Here is a 23,685-nt window from a genome sequence, read left to right as displayed (position 1 = left end):
ATGTACTGTGTGATACTCAGCCAGCTTCCCTGATGCTTTGCAGCAATGAAAATCCCAAGATTTTCCTATGGTTTTCATAACCCTCCTAAGATTTTCGGAGTCATTTCCAAACACCAGCACCAGTCACACTGTGGACCTGATCTCCAGCTTGAGCTGAGTGCTTTGTAGTTCACTGTGATGTTTGACTCCTTGGCTCCCAATTTGCTCCCAAGCCATAGCAAATAATCACCTTCCTTATGCAATGAGGATTTATGGACTGTAATAATATGGATTCGCTTGAGGAGAAGATGAGTGGAAGTTCTGGTACATTGTCACTGTGTAAGTTTTTTTATGTGTTACATCTGCAATTGCCCAACATCACTGTGCTCAGCAGTCCCTTCATTTTGGTGTTCCTCCATGGCAGGGATCCAAACTCCGTGGGGTCACTCTGGGCTGGAAGCTCAGTGCTGGGCTGGTTTTTCCATTGCCTCTCCAGCAGCTGCTCTGTGGTGCCTGGAGCAGCTCTGCAGGACAGTAAATTGCTTCATCAGTCTGGAGTCCCAAATGCAGTGAATCAGGGGAAGCACAGAGGTGTGAGTTCTCCCCTCGGGGTACTCAGCAGAAAATAGCAGATATTGTCATTGAATTGCACAGCAGAGACTGAAGCATGGCCCAAGATTCAGGAAATGGAAGTGTGACTGCAGATGGATATAGTCCACACCTCAGCTCCAGAAGGAGCAGTTTCTTCTGCATTCAAACACTGAACTGTCTAAGCAGTGCTTAAGAAACCCACTCTGTGCACCAGCTTCAGCCAACAACTGCTGCAATCAGCTTTTCCCCATCCTCAGCAAAGCCAGAGATGTTACCCAAAGACAAAAATTACTCAGCAGAAAAGTTTTCTGCATTTGGTAGGACTTTTATCATAAAACCCACAAGCTTTATTTCTTCTTCTGTCTTTTTTTTTTTTTTTTTTTAACTAGGAAGTGTTTTTCTGCCAGTAACCAGGGAGGGGTAGAAATTCCTACTCAGTTTCCTGGATGTCTGTAGCAGCAGCCGTGGTGGCACATGGGACAATGCTGTCACCTGAAAGTGGTGCTGGCAGGAAGGGCGAGGCACTAAAAGGGGCATCCCTTTGTCATGAGCTCTGTGATGTGGAATCCCTGTGTGCAAGGTGAACTGAGGGAGGAGAGGGGCTGAAGAGCCAGCAGCTCCTGCTCCCGTGAGTAACATGAGATGAGATACAAACTGTTGGGTGAAGGATGTTGGGCTGGAGCTGGACCTGGACACAGCTTTCCTGGATGGTTAGAAGAGAGTTTGGTGAAGTCACAACCATGATACTGTGATCTGGAAACACACATTTATTGCTCAACTCCACCTGTGTCATAGGAGCCTGCTTTGCTTGCTGACATGCAGTTCAATTGCCATGCACAGCTCACACGTGCCATCAGGGATGGGTTCAGGGACTGTCCCCTTCTGACTGTGCCTGGCCTCAGGCTGTTTACATCTCAAAGCTTGGCTTAGGAAACAGCATTTTATGAAATACAGCAGCGTAGAACAGGATAATATCAAACATTTCCTCCCATTTCACACTGGTTTTGGCATTAAATTCTGTATTGAGTGCTTTAGTATTTTTAGTTATCTGTGGTCTGGGTCCAAGACTAAAAGCTCACTAAAAGCTCACAGGCTGACAGCTTGTGTGCCTCTGGCCCAACAAAGGCATCAAGTAATGTTTCTCCGTATGAGACAAAACTTTCCTACAGGTCAGTGCCAGAATGCAAAAAGCACTCCCAGGAGTTCAAATACAACACTCAGCCTCCAGTTCCACCTGCAAGATGCATTTCTTTGCCTTCTCAAGCATAAAAACACAGCAGCAAAGCAAATGTATATGAAATGACCAAAACAATGCGTTCAACACTGTTCCCCTCTGGGAGGAAGAGGAGAAGATAAAGAGGTGAGTCATGTTGTTTACTGCTCTACAGGAAAATGGGTAATGGTTGGCAACATCACTGATGAATGAGACTGGGCAACCTGAACAGACTAGAAAAGAACTTGCTTCTTTTCTCATTATGCTCTGCAAATACATTTTGGTGGCAGGTGATGTGCAAAGCGTGTACCAGCAAGTGTTTTAATTGAATGATTTGTCATCATAGAATATTTGTAAAAGATGCTATCTAGGTTTGCTTCAGGTGTTAAAAAAAAAAAAAAAAATCAAAGCTCTTTCTTTTAAGGGCATGCCAAGTCAATCCCTGTCTCCAAAATTTATGAATAGCAACAGGGCTAATAAATACCTGCATGCACTGTGGTAAAGTTCTGCATAGTGTCTGCTCAAATTCAGTCATGATTCTGTAGAACTGGGCTGTGCTCCATTATCTTCTGTATTTTTTTTAAACCTCAGGACCTACTTATTTTTATTGCTGGCTAAGCATAGGCAAAATGTTTATTTAGAATTATCCATTGCAGGGAAATCTACTTGCTTTCTCTTTCCTTGGCTATTTTACAGGAAGAATACAAAACAGAGCAGTTATAACCCCCTGCATGCGCTTTTTATGGGCTGATTCAATTTTAAAAAAGGCAAAGAAAAGTTTATCTTGTGCTAGCAAAGTGCACTTTCAGGCCTGTGGCCTAGAAGTAATGTAGTGATGTGGTGGAAAGAGAAGATAGGCAGAAGCTGCAATACTCTGGACAGTTTTCCTCTTTATTCCTTTCATCCTGCAGTGCACAGGTGTGAAGGTAAGAACAACATCCTTGGTGCTGGAGCTGTGTGGGATGTTTGTCTGCAGTGCTGCAGCCCTGGGGCCATGCTTGGTGTCAGCTGTGTCACAAGGGCAGTCTCAGGAGGAGCTGGTGCTTTGTGAAAGTGGTGCTTTCCCTGATGCTCTGGGGAAGGTGCTGGTGTGAGATGCCTGCAGATGTGGAACAGGAACTGTATGTCAGTGGAGTTCTGTAAATCATTCTGGGGAATGAAGCAAGGCTGTTAACTCCAGAGGATCCTAGAATTATATGGCTTATGTTCAGTGTCATCTTCATCTGGGTACAGTACCCAGCACTGCTCTCACCAGCACTAAGCTGCAGAGGTTTTTGGATGCAAACATCAGGGCCAGTTACAGTTTTGATATCTCAGTCATAGATACAATACCAGGTTGGAAGGAACCTCAAGCATCATCTAGCCCAGCCTTTCTTGCCAAAAGTAAAGGCTAGGCAAGGTGACCCTGCACCCTATCTAGCTGAATCTTAGAAATATCCAGTGCTGGGAGAGCTAACATTGCTTGGAGAGATTATTCCAATGTCTGATGCAATTTTGTGAAGTTTTGGTTTACCTTTCATTCTTATGGCTTGTGGATACCTGAGTCAGGTTTCCATTTTGTGAGGCTGGCTGGGCTCATCACTGATGCAAATAAATGTTGTTTTTTCTAAGGAACAGCAGGAATTCCATGCACAGTGTCTTTGCTACAGCTCTGTTGTTTGATCTGTCACACACACACATACATAAAGAAAAGCTATATAAATATACATAAAACACTTATGTATGTATGTATACTCACACATGGTGGTTACAGGTTCTGGAGCCAAAGGTTTTCAAAAAAGTTAACTGCTTGAACTATTTATTACATTCAGGACTTAAAAAAGGCAAGATACTTTAAAAAGAAAAGAAAGCTTTGGTGATGGCTGAGGAAAATGCAGAGGTTAAAGGCCTGTACTAATGGTTTGCAGGAGGGTCACACTGCAGGACTGTGCAGTTTGCAGCCTTCTAGAAGATGAAATCCCAAGGCAAACATGCAATCTAGCAAGAGCCCTTCAGTGGGGTAACCTCACAAAAATGCAGTTTTATGCTCTAGATTTGAAGGCATCAGTTTTCACTCTGGACTAGCAGAGCTCTGCCTGAGTGGGACAGTGCCTGGGATGGCTCTGTCCTGCTCAGAAAAGAGATTTGGAGTGATTCACCCTTTCCCCCTTTGAATTCTTGCCTTGTCTGCCTCCCTCAATCTGCTTCCCTAGCGTGAATCCTGGGTTACACAGGCAGCTCCTGCTAACGTGGCAGAACTGTGGGCAGAAGAGGCTGAAAAGGTGAAGTTTGTCTGTCATGGTGCAGTGAGAACCCTGGCAGAAGTGCAGCCAGAGAGCAGAGTGAGGCTGGGAAAGGGCTCATTGTGGGCAGCCAGGGCCCGTGTGGTGAATCCAGCATTTACTGCTGCGTGCAGAGCTCTTGAAATGCCTTCCTGGAAAGAAAGAGAAATGTTTTGTAGGTGTTGGTGCTGCAAAGAGCAGCTTTATTACGTTTCAGGGAGGACAGAGGAGGGCTGGGGGCTCTCTGTGCACGCTCCGTGTGGCTGGGCCCCTCTTGCTGAGTAAGCAAATATCTCGGTGCTGTGGGAGCACAGAAAGGGCTCTGCACAAAGGATTGCTTCATTATAAACTCTTCTCTGCAGCTTTTACTTAACAAAGAGCACAGTGGATGTTGTAATGAATCAGTTGCTAGCGTGAAAATACAGTTATTTCTTATGCTTAAATCAAAAAGATGCTTTAGCAGAGTGCATTTAGACCGTTCTCTTTATCACAAAGCATTAACTTTGCATTTCATACCAAGAATTCCAAAGCCCCGAACTCTTATCCCAGAACAGGTTTAAATGCAAGATAATCTGCAAAGGATGGTTATCATAAATTATATTCTTCAAAGTTAAATGCTATATAAAAGGAAAAGTTAATCCTTGAAGCTAATTTTTATTCTGGGTATGAAGTCAAGAAGGGTTCTTCTGAACAGATTTTATTCATGTGTTTTATAGGCTGTCAACTAGAATGTATGTTTTTAATAAAAATGTGGTATCTGTAACAAACTGTGTTTGTAATCAGCCACCATCCACATTTTTTCCTGAGTCCTTTTAATCCAGGATTTAACTGCTGAGACCCTGTATGTTTAGTTTCAGCCATCTTGTTATTTATTTCACTGGCAGTCTGACTCAAAAGAATTTTCATCTTTACCACAATTGCACAAGGACAGGAAATGTCAAAGTCCTGAAACTGTGGCAACTGAAGTAAGTTCAGGTATTTCATAATCCCTCAGCCCAGAAATGTACCCTTCTGCCACTGGAAAGGGAGACTGTCAGCCTTCCAAACACGGAACTGCTTTCAGCCTGGGAAGCTGCAAGACTGTAAGAGCTTTTTAAACCCTTATGTGGCTCATGTTCCTTAGAAAGAAATGCTCTGGGCTGGGTTTGTTTGTTTATCTATGATTCTCCCCCAGAATTACATAATGAACTGGCAACAAGTAATAAGGATTACCATCCTTAGATGTAAAATGATTAAAGTGGTAATTCCTGTAGCATGCAAGAATTTTTAAGCATGAAGGTCTGTACAAAACTGAGTATTCCTTACTTGTCGTTACATCTCTGGCTTCAGGTTTGTGGGAGTTTCCCTCTCATGCAGGAGACAAATCTATTTCCTACTCTAATCTGCAAGTGGAACCCAAGCACATCCTTTCTGTGCCTCTGGGTGCAGGTGCTCCCTCCCTGCAGTTTCTGTGCAGGGGCAGCAGTGACGTGGTGCCCTGACCTGGGGTGTGTGGCTTTCACAGCCCCTGTCCCTTGTGCTGCTGAAATGGAGCCTGGGTCTGTGCCAGGGCTGCTGTGCCACTGCCAGCTCTGAATTACAAATGCCATCACTGCACTCTGTGCTTCCATCACACTGCACAGCCCTGTGAAAATGCTTCAAAGCAGCAGCTCTTGAGGGCTGTCGAGCACCTCCACGCTCAGGTACCTGCACACACTGGCTCTAAGAGGCTTTTTTGTTTGTTTTTTTTTTCCTTCAAACTGCTTTGCAGACATTTTTCTACAGACCTGCCCACCCTGGCATAAGAAGGACTTTGGGTGAACAGGTCCAGTTGAGGCAGAGCCAACTCCTTCCCCTCACTCAGCTGCAGGATGCTCCAGCTGGGAACAGCTGTGCTGTGCTGGACTGTCTTAATGTGTCTGAAGTGCAAGTAATTTGTTAGACACCTCTAGGACAGGAGGTAAATAGATCTTCATCTTATAGATGGTAGAAATAAAACACAGATCTGGTTCCACAATTAGCTAGAATTCAGGTTATACATTATTTTACATTATTTTGCATTAAATTTAGATCAATTCTTCTTGGAATTCAAAATCACCCAGAACAGTATTGTATCTAAAAACTTGAAAAATAATTTGATTTATTTGTTTATATTTACACATTTGTCTTTAAGCTAAAATTTGAACTTTTTTTGGAATAGTCTTGTGTCATCAGCTCCAGTTTTAGCCCTTCATACCTTTTTGTTATTTAACAAGTATTTTAATAAATGTAATTTCTTCCCTTAGCCCCATCAGTATCAGTGTTAAAAGTTCAGCTGCTCAGGTGTCAGCTGCCTAGGAAAGCATTCAGCTCAGTAACCCATCACTTCCTACTTCTTTTAAATCTTTCTTAATCAAGTCTTGTAATAAATAAAGAAAGATTAATACCACCATGACAACACTGTTTTTTTTCAAATTGTTCATTTGCCAGTTTTAACAAGATAAAGAAATGAATACTTAATGTGGACATTGTTTTACCAAAAAAAAAAAAAAAAAAAAAGAAAAAACCCAACCCCTGAAACAGACAAAAAGGAGGACACAAAGGAACACATATGGAATGATGAAAAGGAACAATGATATTGCACAACTTCAGGTCTCTCTTCCCAGATATGGATCCATGTAATTAGGTATGCATGAATTCAGCAAAACGTTGTGTCCAGATAAATGTGTGGCCATTTGAGTGAAACTAGAACTGCAGAGTGTTTTCAGTTCCTTCTGACTGCTCCTTGGAGCTCTTCTCCAAGGGAGCAGGGTGCTGTCAGCTGCAGGAACAACAACAACAAATGTTGACTCTCCATTGTGCTGACCAGTTATCCATAACCCACAGAATTACAATTCTCCTCTACTGCAAATGCAGTAAGTCCTCAAAAGACCTGGGTCTTTAGACACAACTTCTTGTATCAAGAACTCAAACCACATCTGAAACACAATCCAAGAATATCCCCCACTTTGCTGTGGTTAACTTGCGATTGTGTTTCATTTCATGAGACCAGGGCTTCTCACTGTGTCAGGGTGGCACTGAATGCACAGAAGTCACAGTAGGTACATCAAGGGAGTGGGGGAGAAGAAAAAAGGAGAAAATCATGCTGAGTGGAAAAAGGTCTTTAGAGCTACGATCTTTGCTGGAGCCTCTCTTAACAAGCATGTACTGTTTGCTACAGAAATCAGGGAATTGTGTCATTCTGGCTGTAGCAGGACTGTTTGCCCCTCCACTGCTACCCTGACACTCTGTGTTCATATAAACTTTGCATTTATGTGCAGAACAAAGTCTATTTTTCTCCTCTCTGCATTCATTCCTGTTTGGTGGACTGATGTGCCAGCCAGCAGGGCTCAACAGATACATTTAATACAGGAGACTGAGATACAGTATGTTTATTCTTAACTTCTGATAACCTAAGAACTACAAGAACGAGAGATGCAGTATCCATTTGCTATTATCCAAGACAACCATTTTAGGGAAAAAAAATAGAATAAGTGATCAATCCTAACACTACATTAGTTCCAAATATTTTTTTTTTCAGTTATGGCAGCTTAACTATTTATTGTTCATCTGGCCCACTTTTAATCTGATCAAGTTAAAGGTCACATATTAAAGTTTAAGGACTGTTATTTCACCAAAACCAAAGGAAGTTATAAAAAAAACCCCATGAAACCAGAGTTTCACTGCAGGACTTGTGTCATATCTTCATAATCTGCATCACTTGTAGAAAAGGGATAATGCATCTCAGTTTGCTTATAAGCTAGGAGATCACTTTGAAGTCTGCATATTCCTAACTGCAAACAAAATATAGCACTTTTAACAGGTTATAAATAAACTGGTTTTCAAGCATAGAGCCAGCCCAACAATAACAATACACTATTAAAAAGACCTAAGGCAATGAATTCCATCTCCAATGGAAAAAAAAAAAGAAAAAAAGAAAAAGAAAAAGAACTGTGCAAACAAGCTTAAAACTATTTCTTTGTGCCAGTGTTATAAAATGTAGATTTCAATAAAGCCTTGACCCAAATGCCAGGACTTGTGAAAAGAATCAGAACAAAACTGGTTACTTTATTTAGGAAAAAAATACTCTTATCTTGCTGCTAATAAAATTGGATACACGCAGTTTAAACATTTACAGTTGCTGTAACACTTTACACAATTCCTATATATGGGTGTAAGAACAAACATTAAAAGACAATGGTGGGTCAAGGCTTTACATTAAAAATAACAACCTACTTTTCTATAGTCTCTAAAATACTATGTTTTCCAATATTTGCAGCCATTCAGGAATATTTTTTTATTTATTTATTAGGAAATGTATACTTTGTGCATGATCTTAATTCCTAATTCCTGGCTCTTTGGGCTGAATGACAAAAGGATCAAACCCATTGAAGTGGATGGTCTCCTCGAAGGTTCAGTAGAGAAACCCTGGCTCAGTTAGTCTCATATGATGAAAGCAGTGCTGCATCCACTGGCTCCATGCAGGATGGACAGGTAAAGGATCTCATCAACCAGTCATCTATACAGTCCAGGTGGTAAATGTGCATGCACGGCAGAAATCGGATAGGGTCCCCATAAACAAAGTCCATCATACAAATGACACATCTGGAAGGGGGAAAAATAAAATATTAAGCTTGCTGTCACCAGCCTGGAAATTAAACACAGTGTAATATCTATTCCTGGATATTTTTAGTATTTGTAGATACTGTGAGGAGTAGCCTTGTGTAAGATAGAGGAAAGAGTCTCAGATGCATGGAGTGGTTTGGGTTAAAGGGATCTTGGAGCCCAACCCCCTGCCCTCAGCAGGGATGCTAATCACCACATCAAACCTTCTGCAGGACTTTATTTATTTTTTTAAAAAGCTACAATAAATCCCAGTCCCTGAAATAAGGCAAACCCCGGATGACAAGGTCAGGTTTCCCAGAGTATCATCCCAAACCAAGGCAACAGCCACATCCCTTCCACTGTGTCCCAGGACTTACTCTCGGATCTTCTTCTCGGAGCCGTCCCTGCCGGGGTCGTAGACTCCCTTGGGAAGGTGCTGGATGAGGCCGATGCGCTGCGCTATCCGGATCTGCTCCTCCTCCGTCAGCTGCGTGGCCAGGCGCGTCTGGCTCGGCGTGGGGTGATACACAGGAACGGGCACCTGCTCCTGGAAGCAAAATGGTTCCATGAAAATCCACCCCAGAGCTTTCCCAGCCTTCCACAGCACAGTGCAATTCACCATCCTACAAATATTTGTACGAACTCCCACTCCTACTTTGCAGTTTTGGGGCTATAATTGTAATGAGAACAGGATAGAGGATTGAGGGCAGTGTTTGAGCAAGGAGCTGCTCGTGGTTGTTCTCTGCAAAAGCTTTTGATCTCCAGGAATTGTTCAAACAGGAGACACATGGACAAGAAACTCCACAAACCAGCAGTCAAATAAACCTTACAGGCACCTGGTGAAGTGCTAAGGTACAGAACTGAGCACTGTAAGGGCTTAGGGAGAGCCCCCAGTACCTGCAAATCCAAAAGCAGATTCTATGATTTTTATCTTCTTTTTACATTTAGGAAGAATTCTTTGGAAAGATGAGGATACTGCTTACTCTCAAAAGTTTTAGAGAGGAGGGTTTTACTTCCTCTGCAATAACTAAAATGTATGTGAACTGCTTTGGGCCACACAAGCTTAAATCTAGAACTGTAGATTTAATCTTCACATGTTAAAAGAATGTTACCTGGACAGCACAAACAGCAGCTTCAGTAAGTAACCCAAGTTTTGCATTTCTTCTCGTGCACTAATATGACACTACAAGTTCTCCCAAGCTGGATTCAACTATGGATATCTTTGAGGTATGTATTTTCAAAAGAAATACAGGAAACATATAGCTATTATTTAGTCCTTCCTTGACCACATTCTGAGAAGCTTCTTTTGAATATTAATCAACTTTAGATCAGATATTGCCACTAACATTTATATTAACATGGTATTTAATTTACTTGCTTTTAAAGCATTTTTGGTACATAAATACCAATTTTGAACAGGATACACTATTAGGACAGTATTGGCCAGTAGCCATAAATCTGCTATTAAAAGGGAGGCAATTTCTTGCAAGAGACCCATTTTAATGGTCCTTCTTAAACAGCAGAAAAAAAACTCAACTTATAGATGTGTCTGAAAATAAACCTGCTGCATCAGACACACAATGCACCGAATCATCTGTTTGGCAAATGCCAAATTTGCTGTTTTAGAGGACACTGGTGAAAGCTGAGGCCAGGGCAGGTGTGTGCAGCTGAGGCAGCACAGGTCACCTCCAACATGTAACCCTGCATTTGTCAAACCCAATAAAGCTTTTCTCCTTTCACTGCCAGGAATCACAGCACGTGGACAGTCAGCCAGGACTCCTGGAAGGCCAGGAGAAAGCCAGGAGAGAGCAGCCTCTCGCTGGTGCCACCCAGCAGTAGAAGCTCTTGCTCGTGAGAAATGCTAATTACAGATACAAGTCTGCCTGGCAATTCTTCACTGAACACAGTGCCTGCCACTGGCAATTCAGCTGTGGGGTAAAATTCACAGTCATCTCTTCATTTAGCTAGCCTAGGATTTCCCCTTCTCATTTCCTGGCAGAACTCAGAGGAATTATGAGAAGATTCAAAAGACAGAATGCCAGGGGTTCTCCAAGTGATTAATTTCCTGACTACTCTAAACCATATTTCACAGGATCACAGAATTCTTTTGGATCAGCTGCCTTTTAGTGTTTTAAATTATCCAAAGTACTCTCTAATCATCATTTGGACAGAGAAAAGTACCAGCTGAACCTAGGGCTGGCCTGTCAGATATAACAGTATTCAGAAAGTGACTGAAACCTTTGGTGCCAGCAAAATAAAGTATTTTCCCCTGACAATGCTGCAGACCCTCTACACTGAATACTTCATCTTGAAGCAGAGCCTGGTCCTGGTTTTATCTTTCAAGAACTTAACACCACAAACTATCAGGAACTTTTTTTCCCAGGGCTTTGCTGTACTTCTTTGAACAAGTTATTAAAGCAATAGCAGGATATTACTGCTACCTCCTTCACTTGTTACACAAATGTGGAGAATAATCAACACTGGAGAGGGATGTACCCTCCTTCCCATCTAGGAAAAAGAGAGGAGCAATACAACAAACCACAGGCACAGCACAGGCTGGTGCCAGCGTGGGCAGGAGGAGAAGAGGGAATTGTACTTATTAGAGCTCCCCTGGCTGAAGCCATGGCTGCAAGTGATAATGCAGAAATTCAATGAAAGGCAAAAACAGGAGGCCAAAAGATCCAAGAAATCCTCAAAATGTCTTAAAGTAGCAATGAAAACTGACAGTGAATGTCTGTAGCAGAAAAACAGCAAACTGATGATCTCAGCAAAAATGATACAACAAAAGGAAACTAGAGTTTAAGTCAGAATCTGCTGTGAGTTAGAACAGTCACATCTGGACAACTCTGAAGTGAGCGACAGTCACACACTGCCCAGTCAACAACTGCTTTGGTTAAGTTTTGGACAGGAAATCAACACAACTTTTAAACCTGCGACAGGCCAGACAAGAACAAAACCTCATTCTCTTGTTCTAGTCTTCTACAGGCATTTGTGACTGACCACTGAGAGACCCTGCAGCTGGGGAAGCCACTTGTGCATTACTGCAGCGCCCCTCTGCCCCGGGTGTCACCTTCCCTGCAGAGGGGCTGCAGCACCCCGGCCCCTTGGCGTGCCAAGCACACAAATGGCTGGATGGGAACCCCTCCCTTTGGCATCCAGTCTCGGGTTCCCTCCCGGCACAGCCACCCGACGTGTCTGACACAGCCCATTAAGGCAGGAATTTATAGTCGCCAGCTGGGGGCTTCTACGATTTCACATTCTAGACAAGAACCTCTTGTCAGAGGAGTAACTGGGTGAAAATGGTGGTGTCTTTCACCACGATCTCCTCACGCTTGTGAACGCAGAGAGCTGGGGTTGGTGTGGCTGTTGTGGAAAATGCAGAACAAATTACTGTAAATAAACCACAGAGACCACTCGATACGCAGGCACTGAACACCCTGCCTGGTGGCACTTTGATCTCCCAGCGCGACTGCTGCTAAAAGCCTGCCCAAGCTGAGCCCTGCACATGAATGCACCAGGGAAATGAAGAACACAGCCACACACGTTGCAGTGTCACATTAGAGGGTACATCAACATTGACCCTTTCAAAGCAGCCCTATCCCTCCAACAGCTAAAAAGAAAAGGTGTGTTCATACCTGTATGATTCTAAAACTATTTGGAACTATTTATTCATGAGAATCTGAGAGCCCGGGTTTCTCTGACTGCAAAGTGCCATCCCCAGCTCCCCCAGGAGACCCCGACCAGCACCCCAGAGTGGAGCTGGGCTCCTGCCCCCCGGCAGCCCCTGGGCACTCGCCCAGCTGGCCCAGCCCCTTGGCAGCTGCAGCCCTGCATTTCTCCACCAGCCAACCTCTGCAGCGATTTTGGGAGTTAAAACACCCAACAATAACTCCAAGCTGCTGGTCCTGTGTGGGTTTATCACCCCTTTGCAAATCCCTCACAGTTTATAAAAGCTGCTTTCACTGACCAAGGTCCTGCTCCTCCAGGGTGGGTGCTCAAGGGGAGCGACTCGAGACTTCACTCAGCTCACATCTGTAGCCAGGGGCCCCCTGACATGGGTGTATATAAAAAAGATTGTATTACCCAAGTAATTGTTATTTTACTCCAAAGACGAGCATGAATTTATTGCTCTGGTGTCTCACATTTCTCTTATCGACCATAGAAAATGTTTGTGCAGACAAAATTACAAAATACTGAACTTCTAGCCAAAGTCTGTGTTATTTATCATTTGATAAAGATGTAAGGCACTTCAAACTAAGATGAAATTTCATGCTAACTCTATTACTTCGTGCAAAAACCCCTAGAAAAGGCCAAAACAAATAATCAAATTCACATATTACTGTCAGGCAATGAAATAAAAATCACTTTCTGGCACTTAATTTGCTTTAGTCAATTATTTTTCCCCATAAGAATTTAGTAATGATGAAACACCTCAGATGCCCATAATCCTGGAGATACACAACTTTCTCTTTGCTCACAAAGTCAGTGGTATCAGCACAAGTTTCCCTGGCTTTCTGTGCACAGAAATCATTCACTCCCAATGTTTATTCAGCCCTTAAAAACAGTAACATTAATTCAGACTCAAGGACTGCAGCAGCATTTGTGTCTCCATCTCACCCCAGCTCCTCCTCCTTTGGGGGGGGAAAATCAAGAGGGCATCTGGAGGTCTGCATTTCTCACTCTTAATGAAAAAAACCATTTTCACACATGGCCTAAAAGGTCCAAAAACTTTGTACACACAGATTTCCAGTCACACTTTGGATTCTTGGCTAGAAAAAGAAGGTTTCACCAAGAATGGTTTTTAGTTTGAAGCTTCCTCATTAATGCAACTTACTTTAGTAAATTATGCTGTTGTAAATCTGCTTTTCTCTTGTTTTACAGCCTTTTGTCTTGTTTCTGCAAGTACCATGAATTTGTAATACTCTGAAAACAGGTCAGTGGTAGATCAGAAACTCTTAATCCCTGGATAAAGATTATTTTAAGATCCCTCTATGCCACATATCAGCAGTATGTTATCAGGGCTTTTGTTTGTTGTTTTTATAATTGCACCAACATGCCCAAATTATCCTTCCAGGATGGTCAAAGGTGAGATGGATAATTCCTAACACCAAACAGTTCAAGGTTAAAGCCTCACTGCTGTCCCTGAGACCCTGTCCACAGCCTCTGCTTTCCTCTACTGATTGCTTTGCCCTGTTTCCATCTCTAGATTTTCTTCCTCTCCTAATCCAGTGCTGTGTGTCCCACCCTGGGATATTAATTTGCATTTTATCACCAGATCAATGGTGTCTCTGTTAATTCAGTCCGACAGAGGAGACAAACACCTCCCTAGCTATGTTATCCTACATCTTTTTCACACTTTTTAAACCAGTAGCTGTAGCACTTACGCTCCTTGCGGTCGCTGCCTAATTAATTAATGCAAATATAACAGTTCCATTTGCATTTCCCCAGCTGTTCCCACAGCTCTGTTCTGAAATCCCTTCGACTTGCAAATGTCCTGCCTGGACCAGGGTGTCTGAAGGCAGCTGCCCTGGCTCACACACATCAGCCCCCAGCACACTGCAGCCCCACTGCAGCACTCATCACCCCGACACACAGCTCAGCCTGGCTGCTCCCCAGCTTTGTCACCTCTGAGGAGAGCAGGGAGCCCAAAGAACTCACCTAAATATGAACAACCTCAGCTTATAAATGTAAAGTCAGGAGGTGAGAAAAAAAAAAAAAGTTGTGCTCTTCGAGGTCTGTTTCAAAAATTCCTGCTGAATTTGATGAAATTTTCTCTTCTCACCACTTTATTACTCACAAAGAACTTGCTGGGATGATGGTCCAGGGACCTTTTCTGTGAATGTCATTCTGATCAGGGTGAAAAAACTCAAACTCCATCCATATGTGAATACACATTCTGAAATAATATCCTCCCCCAAGACACATTAATGTAAAACCATGCTCCATTATAATGTGCACTATATGACAACTATAGCTTACTTTAATAATCCTTAGAATATTATGAACAGCCTGCCAAGTATAAAAGCCTTTCTCTGCCATACAGAAGAGAGCAGTTAATTTATAAAGGTGAATAGCAATTGCCATAAAACATCATGTAATGAAATTGTTACCCAATTTTTTTATGTTTCTGCTTACAAGTAGTCACTCAGTATGAGTAACTGCAACTTAACACTGAACAGTTATTCTGAAAGAAAAATCCCCTCGTCTCCCCTCTCCCTTTTGGAGGGGACATTTGGGACAGACAGATCAGACACAAGTGCACACACACTTCCCACCATGGTGGTCCTAAGGAAAGATTACTAAGAATTCTGGCATTGTAGGAAACGGGCACTGCAATTATGGTTGGTAATTAATATAACAACAGACTGAGGAACCACTTTGCACACAGGAGAGGAAGCTGCAGGATCTGTGCTGTGTTTCTCCAGCTGCTGACTCCAGTTGAGAAGCAACACCTGCTTTGAGTCATGGATCACACTTCAGAGAGGTGTTTTTTGGTGAAAGCCACGGTGGTTCTGCAGAGATGGCACAGCCTCATTCACACTATAACCAAAACTGTAGAACTGTCTTGTGGATTCTTCACAATTATTCCACTGAAATTACTGAGAAATAAATATATCTGAAGAGTTGGAAGAGCAGCAACCATGAACGAAAGTGACTCCTGACTGCTGACTCTTAAAATATCACCTGTCCCCTGAGCTCAGCTTTGCTACCAAAAATAGGGCTGGGACAGAGAGAGGTGTACAAAGTAGATGTATCCTGCCTGCTGCTTTCCTAGACAGTGACAAGGGCTGTGAGAAAAGGACTTTCAAGTTTCATCCCTGTGCTGTCACACAAACCCAAAAAGGCTATCAATCTACTGCCAAGACAAACAGTTGGCAGTGCCCATGCAGCTTGGCCAGAGCAAACCCAGCCTCACCTGGCAGATGGAAATCACCTGCAGCTCTGCAGAGTCACCTGCTCTGAAATTTGATTAACCATCAAGGCAAACCTAAATACAAAAGACTAGCAAGAAAGAGTTGTAGGGAAAAAGCAGTAATTAAAAAGCAGTAACTACTCCCTGGAAGCACAATCTCCTGACACAGCCAGTTTTTACATTTCCAGGCTGCACAGCAGGTTTCTCTAACTCAAGGGCGTCAACACTGGGTACTGATGATTCCACTTGCTGATTTCTTGTTCACCAGCTTTGTGTCAGTTTTAGGTATCCTTGTTCCTTTCTCCAGAGATCCCATCAGAGTGTGAATTTTTTCAGGAAAGTCAGTAACTTATACACCAACATGTCCCAGACCAGTAAATTGCTCACTCTCCAGAGATCCCATCAGAGTGTGAATTTTTTCAGGAAAGTCAGTAACATACACCAATATGTCCCAGACCAGTAAATTGCTCAGCAGAGAACTGATTCTTTCCCTCCAGACAGCCTCACTGACAGCTCAACTTACAGCATCAGGCCACAACTTCTGAGAGATAACAAAGCCCTCTTGTTGCAGCTCCCAGCATGTTTATTTTAATAGGCTTCTTTTTATATTGAGAAGGAAAAGAGTCATAAACAATTTATAAAAATTCATGCTTTTTCTGTCAGGCTGCTGCAGTGAGAAAAGCCAGGAAAGAACAGTTGCACCTAAACATTAAATTAAGGACACTCAGGCACAAAATGCAGCCTCCTGAGACTGGTAAACCCCAGGGACTACAACACAAAGCAGCTGGGTAGGGAGAAAATCTAGCAGAACCGCAATCAATTCTGCAGCTGGTGGTGGAAAACAGCACGTGAATGTGGATCATCCTACCCCATAAGCAACCCCACATCTGTGTTACTGGTACGTGTTCTCTCCCACTTATGCCAAGTGGTTCTTTGCAGAAACCACTCCCTAGGCCTGACAAGAGCAGAAAGTTACTACAGTGCTATGGCTGCATTAAACATAGCACTTACGGTTCACGTGAGATGACTGCTGGAAAACTGAAAGAATTAGTAGAAAATAAAAACCTGAAGTTTTCGGGGAAAGAAAACAGTTCTGAGGTGGAAAAGTCTGAAAACAAATAGCTCAGACTGTCTCCTCTGCTGAAAGGTAAAGTGAACCTACCATGTGCCACCCACTTACTGCTGTAGAACTGCTGGGTAGCAGGAAGCAAAAAATAAAAAGAACACACAAAACAAAGGAATGGAGCTAACACGTTTTTTGGAGGCTGCATTCAAGCACAAGAGACAGGGGAAGCTATGATGGAAAAGCTGACAGAACATGAGCAGTCCACACAGACATTGGGGAATAGTTGACACTTCCTTTAGACACGTTTGCTTTCTGCAAAGGGTAAATATCAGTCAGTGCAACTTGTTTACAGTATAAATCGAAGGGGTAACAGCTAAAAAATGGTAGTATTGATCATCCTGGGAGCACACAGAGTCTGCAGGCAACCGTGACTCTCACTGAGCCAGGCCCTGGGTGCAGCCGCAAACAGGCTTTGCTCACACCCTGCCCTGCTCCCTGATGTGGGACACGTGGGATCTGTCCCAGACACTGTCCCTGTGCACACCCCAAACCACCCGAGGCTCTGACTCACCCCCGGCTACAAAAAGCTCACACGTGCTTCTGCCACCAGAGCCATGGGCCTGGCCCAAAGCTCCCCAAGCATTGCATCACTCTGACAAGTGTGTGCAAGTCTTCTGTTTGAAGGGCTGGGTATGGATCACTGGACAGGCATTCCCAGGGAGGAGTACAGGGATACAAGGGACTTCAGGTGGGGAACGTAAGGCACCAAGAGTGAACAGCAGTGCACACTGTGCCCTGAACTGCTACTGAACCAACAACTCAGTGCAGCTGAGTAAGCACACGCAGCCCCGGCTTATGGTGCCATTTCAGGGAATTTGGGGATTAGGGCACAGCTGACTGCAGCTGGTCTAAAACAGCACTGCCTCAGGACTGTGGGTCCTGCCACGTCCCTTGCAATGGCTCCAAGGACACTGCTCTGACTGACTTCCCCTCACGGAAAGCAAACAAGCCATTGCCACTGACAGTGCGATCCCTGCAGCTGCTGGGAAAGTTGGGAACAGGCACGCAAGAGGAAAATGGGAGGAGTGCCCCTGTTGGGACTCCAGCCAATTGTGAGAACCTGACTCCAAACACTTAAAAAATAGCAAGAGTGTTAAAATATATCTTCTGGCAAGAATTAGGTCAGCTTGATGGCAATTCTAAGAACAAAACAGCCCTTCTGAGGACTTCAGGAACAAGATAGCAAAATTATGGAAACCAGCTTTAATTAGCCAAGAGGACAGACTGGGGACAAGGGGCCAAGCCAGGGAGTAAACATGAAAATGCACATAAGCTGAATGCAGGAGCAGTCAATCCATCAGGGGAGACATAAATACAGGCTGTATTTCAGTCTGTAAATAGACATATATATGTGTGTATTTAAGAGTGCTAGTCTGAATTAATTAGAACATTATAGCACATAGCAGAGAAATATTACGCAGAACTAGGAAAGGATTTTAGAAAAAGATTGAGTAGAATATCAAAAGATCAGAGAAATCAAGTGACAAGTGATCTCATCTCTAGGCTGAGTGTTATTGTTCAACACATGACAAGCACCCTCCTTGGGCAAAGAGGACTCTCCAGAATGCAGTTTAACAGCCTTGCCTAAAGCTCCTCTCCACAGACATCCAAAGGCATCCTATCAAGGCGCTTAGGTCCTCCTGCATCTGGTTCCTAAAACAGGACTTAGACACAACAGTCCCAGCAAGACTGAGAACATGACCCTTAGGTAAGGTCCCTGTGAGGTGTCAATTCAGCTTCAGCTAGGAGGTAACAAAAACAAACAGGCACAGCAGCAGCTCCCTCAGATCATCTGCCCCTCATTCATGCACTGTCCTAGGCCATGACACAAACTGCCTTTTTGTAGCCACCCAGCTGGAAGCAAGCACCCAAGAGAGGTCTGAAAGAGGACACAGCTGTTCTTTTTATAGTCTGTTACCTCACCAAAATACACAGAAGAGGCAAGGAGAGGGCTGCTGCAAACCTTGACAGGGACCTTCCCCTCACTGGGGCCCAGCAGATGAGGCCAAGCTGTGCCAGAGCCTGGCAAGGTGGGACAGCAATGGCTGCCCCAGCAAGGGAAGCCAAGCAGAAACCCGATGAACATTTTTCCATCAGGACAGGCAGCAAACAAGGACTCTGCAGCACAGGACTCTCACACACTGCAAACCTCTGCCACACCTGACAGAAGAATTTTCCATCAGGCCTCACAGCAAACAGGGACTCAGGAGAGTGGGAATCTCATGCAGTAAAAAGCTCTGGCACAGCATAAGGAAAGGAGAGAAAACAGATTGCTCTACTAAGGATAAACAACTTGAGGGAGAAAAGGGGCAGCAGTCCACACGCTACTGCAGAAGAGCTTCAAAAAGCAGATGGGGCTGGTGATGAGCTGGGTCTGTGTAACCACAGAGCAGGAAAACCTGCAGCAGAGAGACCTGCTGTGAGACTGTGTCAGTGAGGCAGCCCATGACAGCAGGGTTTGCTCCAAAACCCAGGAATGTGTGCTATACTTCACTGCATCGTAACTTTGTACTCAATTTGAAATATTTTAATTGTCTTTTTAACACAGCCATCCTCAATTATGAATGCTTGCTCAAGCAGAAAGCTGCCACACCTTGGCAGTTTGATGGTACACTCAGCTCCACAGGCCTTTTTATTTTCTTACTGGCATCTGAATTTCTAATGGACAGGGGATACCCCTGAGATCAAGGTGTGTGAGAAGCCTCAGTGCAGCAGGGGACTGTGCACAGGCAGCCAGGAGGCCTCCTGAGGCCAATTAAAGGATACATCAACAACGCTGCATTTTGCAACAGCATAACCACAGCTTTTTGGGGTTTTTTTTTTAGCATGTTTCTGCATCAGCCTGCTGGAAAGCCTCACATACACCTGCCACGCACTGGGGTACCTCAAACACAGCCCGAGTCTCAGTGCGCCGCTGCCGGTGAGGGGGCTTGGAGAAGTTGTCCCTACCATCCCTCCAGCCAACAGCTCCTCTCTTCCACCAGATCCTGGGAAACTGACTGGAGTTTTCTGGGATTTCAGCCACATCTTGAGCCTGGAACTGGGGTCTGAATTGGTGCCAGCAGCACCCTGAACTGCTGGGCTGTGCACAGCTCAGGGCGCTCCAGGGACATTGACACTTCCCCCAGGAGCCCACTCGCTGCCATCTCCCACTTCAGGGAGAATGAGCACACACAAAAAATGTGATCTATTTGTTTAGCATCATTTGACAATAACATTAATTATTTCATCTCTGAGTTAATAAGCAGCAGCTGTAAACAGCCAGGAGGCACCGAGTCAGCCTATCGGCTCATCTCATCCAGTCATTTATTAATCTTAAAGGAATGTCCCAGGCATTAAATGAATATTTCTAAATCTCTTGGTTTATTGGGTTTTGTTTTAAAGCAGTTCTCTATTTATAAGCAAATAATGACTGCACGAATATCAAGGCACACTAAAGCTTGACAGAGCTCCACTTCTCGATGCAGTATTAGCAGTGAACACAAGGGCAATGTTTCTATTTTTTCCAGCTAAGTCTTGTCCTCGCAAGCAATGACTCTGCGTTTTCAGCTCGCAGGGCACAAATCCAAGTGTGATCTCATGCAACTGTCAAACCTCTTCTAACAGAAAAAAAGCCTGTGCCAAGAACAGGTAGAGAAATCATAAATAGCTCTCTCGGGAGTTGGTTATACAAGTGAAATATTTCCAGAACACATTTTTCCTACTATTCTGAAGTTTTAAATGCACAGAGACAGTTCAATGGGCACCTGGTCATCCCTTTATGTGTCACCAGACAACACGGATTCATTTCACTGCTATGTATGAAACAGCCAGTCACTTGTACAAGCAGGACAGATTGCAAACGTTCAGCTTCACAGATAAATAAGGTACAACCTCCACCACTAACTGCACATGCAAACACCTGGCTAATCAGCCTTTTCAATCTATGGCATAGTGGGGCTTTTTACCCTCATCTTTGGATCTTGCCTGGGCTGGTTTCACACCAAAAATACCCATGTCCGTTTCAGCACAGGTGCTTTCAGAATAGGTGGTTTGAAGGAGGAACTGAAGCAGGTCCAAGGTTTTGCAAAGGTGAGGGGGGGAGATGGGGAGCACAGAGCCCAACTGAGTCTCTGCAGTTCCCACTTCATCTTGTCCAGCTGCAGTGGGATGAAGAAAAACCTTTATTTTGTCAGACCATTCCCCTGCTTATACCCACTGTCACAGAGGACTGGGCTTTGTTTACATGCAACTGCCTTTCTGAAGGAAAACTTGGGAGTTTCCACAATGGATTCATCCTGCTGTCTGCATGAATCAATAAAATCTACCAATGTCCCCACTACAGCCCCAGTAGCACACTTAGTAAGGATTTCAAATACTACCAGGGACATGGCACTTGAGCACCTACTTAAGTACTTGCCTGAATTATGGCTCAGGCTGCCACAAAATCTCAGAAGAACAGAAAACTGTTTGAGAGGAGGGACATGAGAACAGAGAGGTCATTTTTCCGAATATGGACTGACTGGTTGGAACACAAAGCCCCATTTCACCCTGACACACCCACAGGAGGGCAGCTGCAAAGCCTGGAGATTTCCAGCCTCAGCTCATCCATGCACAACAACCCATCGTTCAGGTTGTGTGAGGAACACCAGAAACCCTGAACACTAAACACAGTGATACACAGGGGGCAGTTTTACAACTGGAGTTGAGAAAGTCTCATGGAAATACAGAATTTGTCTGTGCAAATTTAAAAGCTCTAATTTACCAAGAACATTTACACACACACACACAAAGATACAGCTCAGGTCCTATACTTGAAGGGTAGCTCCACCACTCTGGGTGAGGTTCATGCTACTGTCGTTGCTCCCCTGAGTCAGAAATGAGAGCCCAATGTCATTAACATTATGCTACCAACACTCTCAGGTTTTATGAAAATATAAAGAAACTTGTACTCACTCTATCTGCTGCATTAATGTTTAGGGTGGAATAACCATGTCCTGCTGCAACCTACACGCTCACTAAAATAAGTTTTGTCAGTTTATACTCACACAGACAAACTGCAGTCACAACAAAACGCCAGAATGGAGTAACACTGAGCTTTTTTGGAAGGTAAAAAAGAAAAATACACACAGCCCCAGCAAAACAGCTATCAAGAAAGCCTATGAATTCTTTACGTTTAATTTACGACATTTAGTCTGGACATCCAGTCTCGTTACCTTGGTAGTTATTAGGGTGTAACTACAGAGGTAACTGTAATACCTAGATAAGCTCCAAGAGAAAAAGCAGCTTACTGCTCAAACTTCATAAGCAGAAATAACATGACTCAATGACTATGAAACATTTTAGTTATCTTTCTAGACTTTCTAGCTCACCCTTTGATCCCTGACTGAATGGAGACCTCTCCAAGAGGCAGAGGGTGCAGCAGAGTAACCTGGGAAGCACATGGCCTTTAGTGCCACTCCTGCAAGGCCACAGGACCAAACTCACTTTGTCTCCTCACGGTTGGCTGCAGTTAAGTGAAGTCAGGGAATGTGCTTTCCTGGGAACACCAGAAGATTTGCTGAACCAAACAGGAAAAGTAACAAGATGAACCTGAATTCCTGTCTTTAAATGGGATACCACCTTTCTTATGGGTGAATCTCCAGTGCAGTAAAGACATGAGTAGAAATTACTGCAGCAAACAATTTTTTGTTCTGTCACTTGTTTTTAATCACACAGTAGAAACAGAAATAAACTGATCCTTCTGCGAGATGGGCAGCCCTGTGTTCTTCCTTGGGGGTAGAAAACAATTGGCACGGCCTTCTCCATGAACTTTGGCAAAAACGAGTCCAGTGTTCATTAAATGAAGTCTGCTGAACACCATAAGCAAGTACCCTGCAGAATTTCAGACTAGAAATCAGGTTAAAGAAAATTTCTTTGCTCTGTTCAAGCTTTATACTGAAATTAGTCTTGAAATAACTTACAGTTCTTGTTGTAATTCTTTTGTATAATTCCATGTAGTGCTGCACTCCTGGTGAGGTCTTCATTCATGTTAGGGAATGTTTTACCCCAGTGAGAGAAGGTAACATCCAGCAGCACATGAAAAGGTGCTCACCCCTTGGAGCTGCACATTCTGCAGATCTGGAGTTCAGCATTGTCTCTAACTTCTATCATGAGTCCCCATGACAAATTCACTGCAAGACGCTGAGTGGTCAGGCAGTGCTCCCTCCATCACTTAACACATGCCCTATTTTAATATTTTCTTTTTTTCACTGTTGTTTTTGTTTGGTTTCACTGACTATAGATGAGACATTTGGTTTTTCAGGAAAACCAAGTTGTTTGAATATCATATCCGCTAATAAATAAAATAAAAATAGAAGCGTTAGCCCAGAAAAACAAAGGCTGAAAGGGATATAGGATCTCTAAATAAATCAGGAGTGTAAACATCAGAGAAACAACTAAAGACCTATCTGGTAGAAGAATAACAGGTGCAAGGTTACATTAATAATCTAGAATTGTGAAATAAGCTTCTTGAGCCTCAGCTCTTGGTTGATCAAAAGAGGCTCCCTGTAGGGGCAACAGGGCAAAGCTTGACCAGTGTCTTTCAAAATCATCCATGGTCTGCAGAAAGTAACTTCACTGAGTATATGCAAAATTATCCATATATCTCCTTGTCCAGACACCAGTCCAATTTACAGCCTTGTTAATATGCAATTTTCAAGACTGTACTGAAAACAGTTGTTATCCAAATTAATATAATCTCTGATGCAGTGTAAAAACTAGCAATAATGCTTGTCATGTTTAACTCAAAGCTAATTTAAATAAAATACAAAAGATAACGCTCATTAAATCCAAGCCTCATTTTGTTGAGGCCAAGTCAGCAAACACTGTCATGCTCACTTGGAAGTTTAAGACACTAACAAAACAAAAGCTTTAAATGTGAGAAAATAAATTTTTGGGCAAAATAATTTTCCATTAGGAGTTCTGGTTTGATCTCAGGGAAGGTTTTCATAGCCCACTGGTGAAAGACACCCTACAGTGG

General features: G+C 43.5%; 1 protein-coding gene across 1 annotated transcript in view; it reads right to left on the bottom strand.

Moving 5' to 3' along the window:
- Positions 1–7,418: 7,418 nt before the first annotated feature.
- The window catches only part of RNF11 (ring finger protein 11), a 30,397-nt gene continuing 14,130 nt past the window's right edge, over positions 7,419–23,685 (bottom strand). The window contains exons 2-3 of the mRNA XM_041483043.1: positions 9,024–9,193; positions 7,419–8,646 (exon numbers count right to left, since the gene is read on the bottom strand). Of these exons, the coding sequence (XP_041338977.1) occupies positions 8,475–8,646; positions 9,024–9,193 (342 nt within the window). The 3' untranslated portion in view covers positions 7,419–8,474. The remainder of the gene's footprint in view (positions 8,647–9,023; positions 9,194–23,685) is intronic.

This window comes from Pyrgilauda ruficollis, unplaced genomic scaffold (assembly GCF_017590135.1).
Source record: "Pyrgilauda ruficollis isolate IOZ18807 unplaced genomic scaffold, ASM1759013v1 scaffold6, whole genome shotgun sequence".
NCBI lineage: Eukaryota > Metazoa > Chordata > Aves > Passeriformes > Passeridae > Pyrgilauda > Pyrgilauda ruficollis.
Note: the sequence above shows the minus strand (reverse complement) of the source record. Positions and strands in the feature narration are given on the sequence as shown.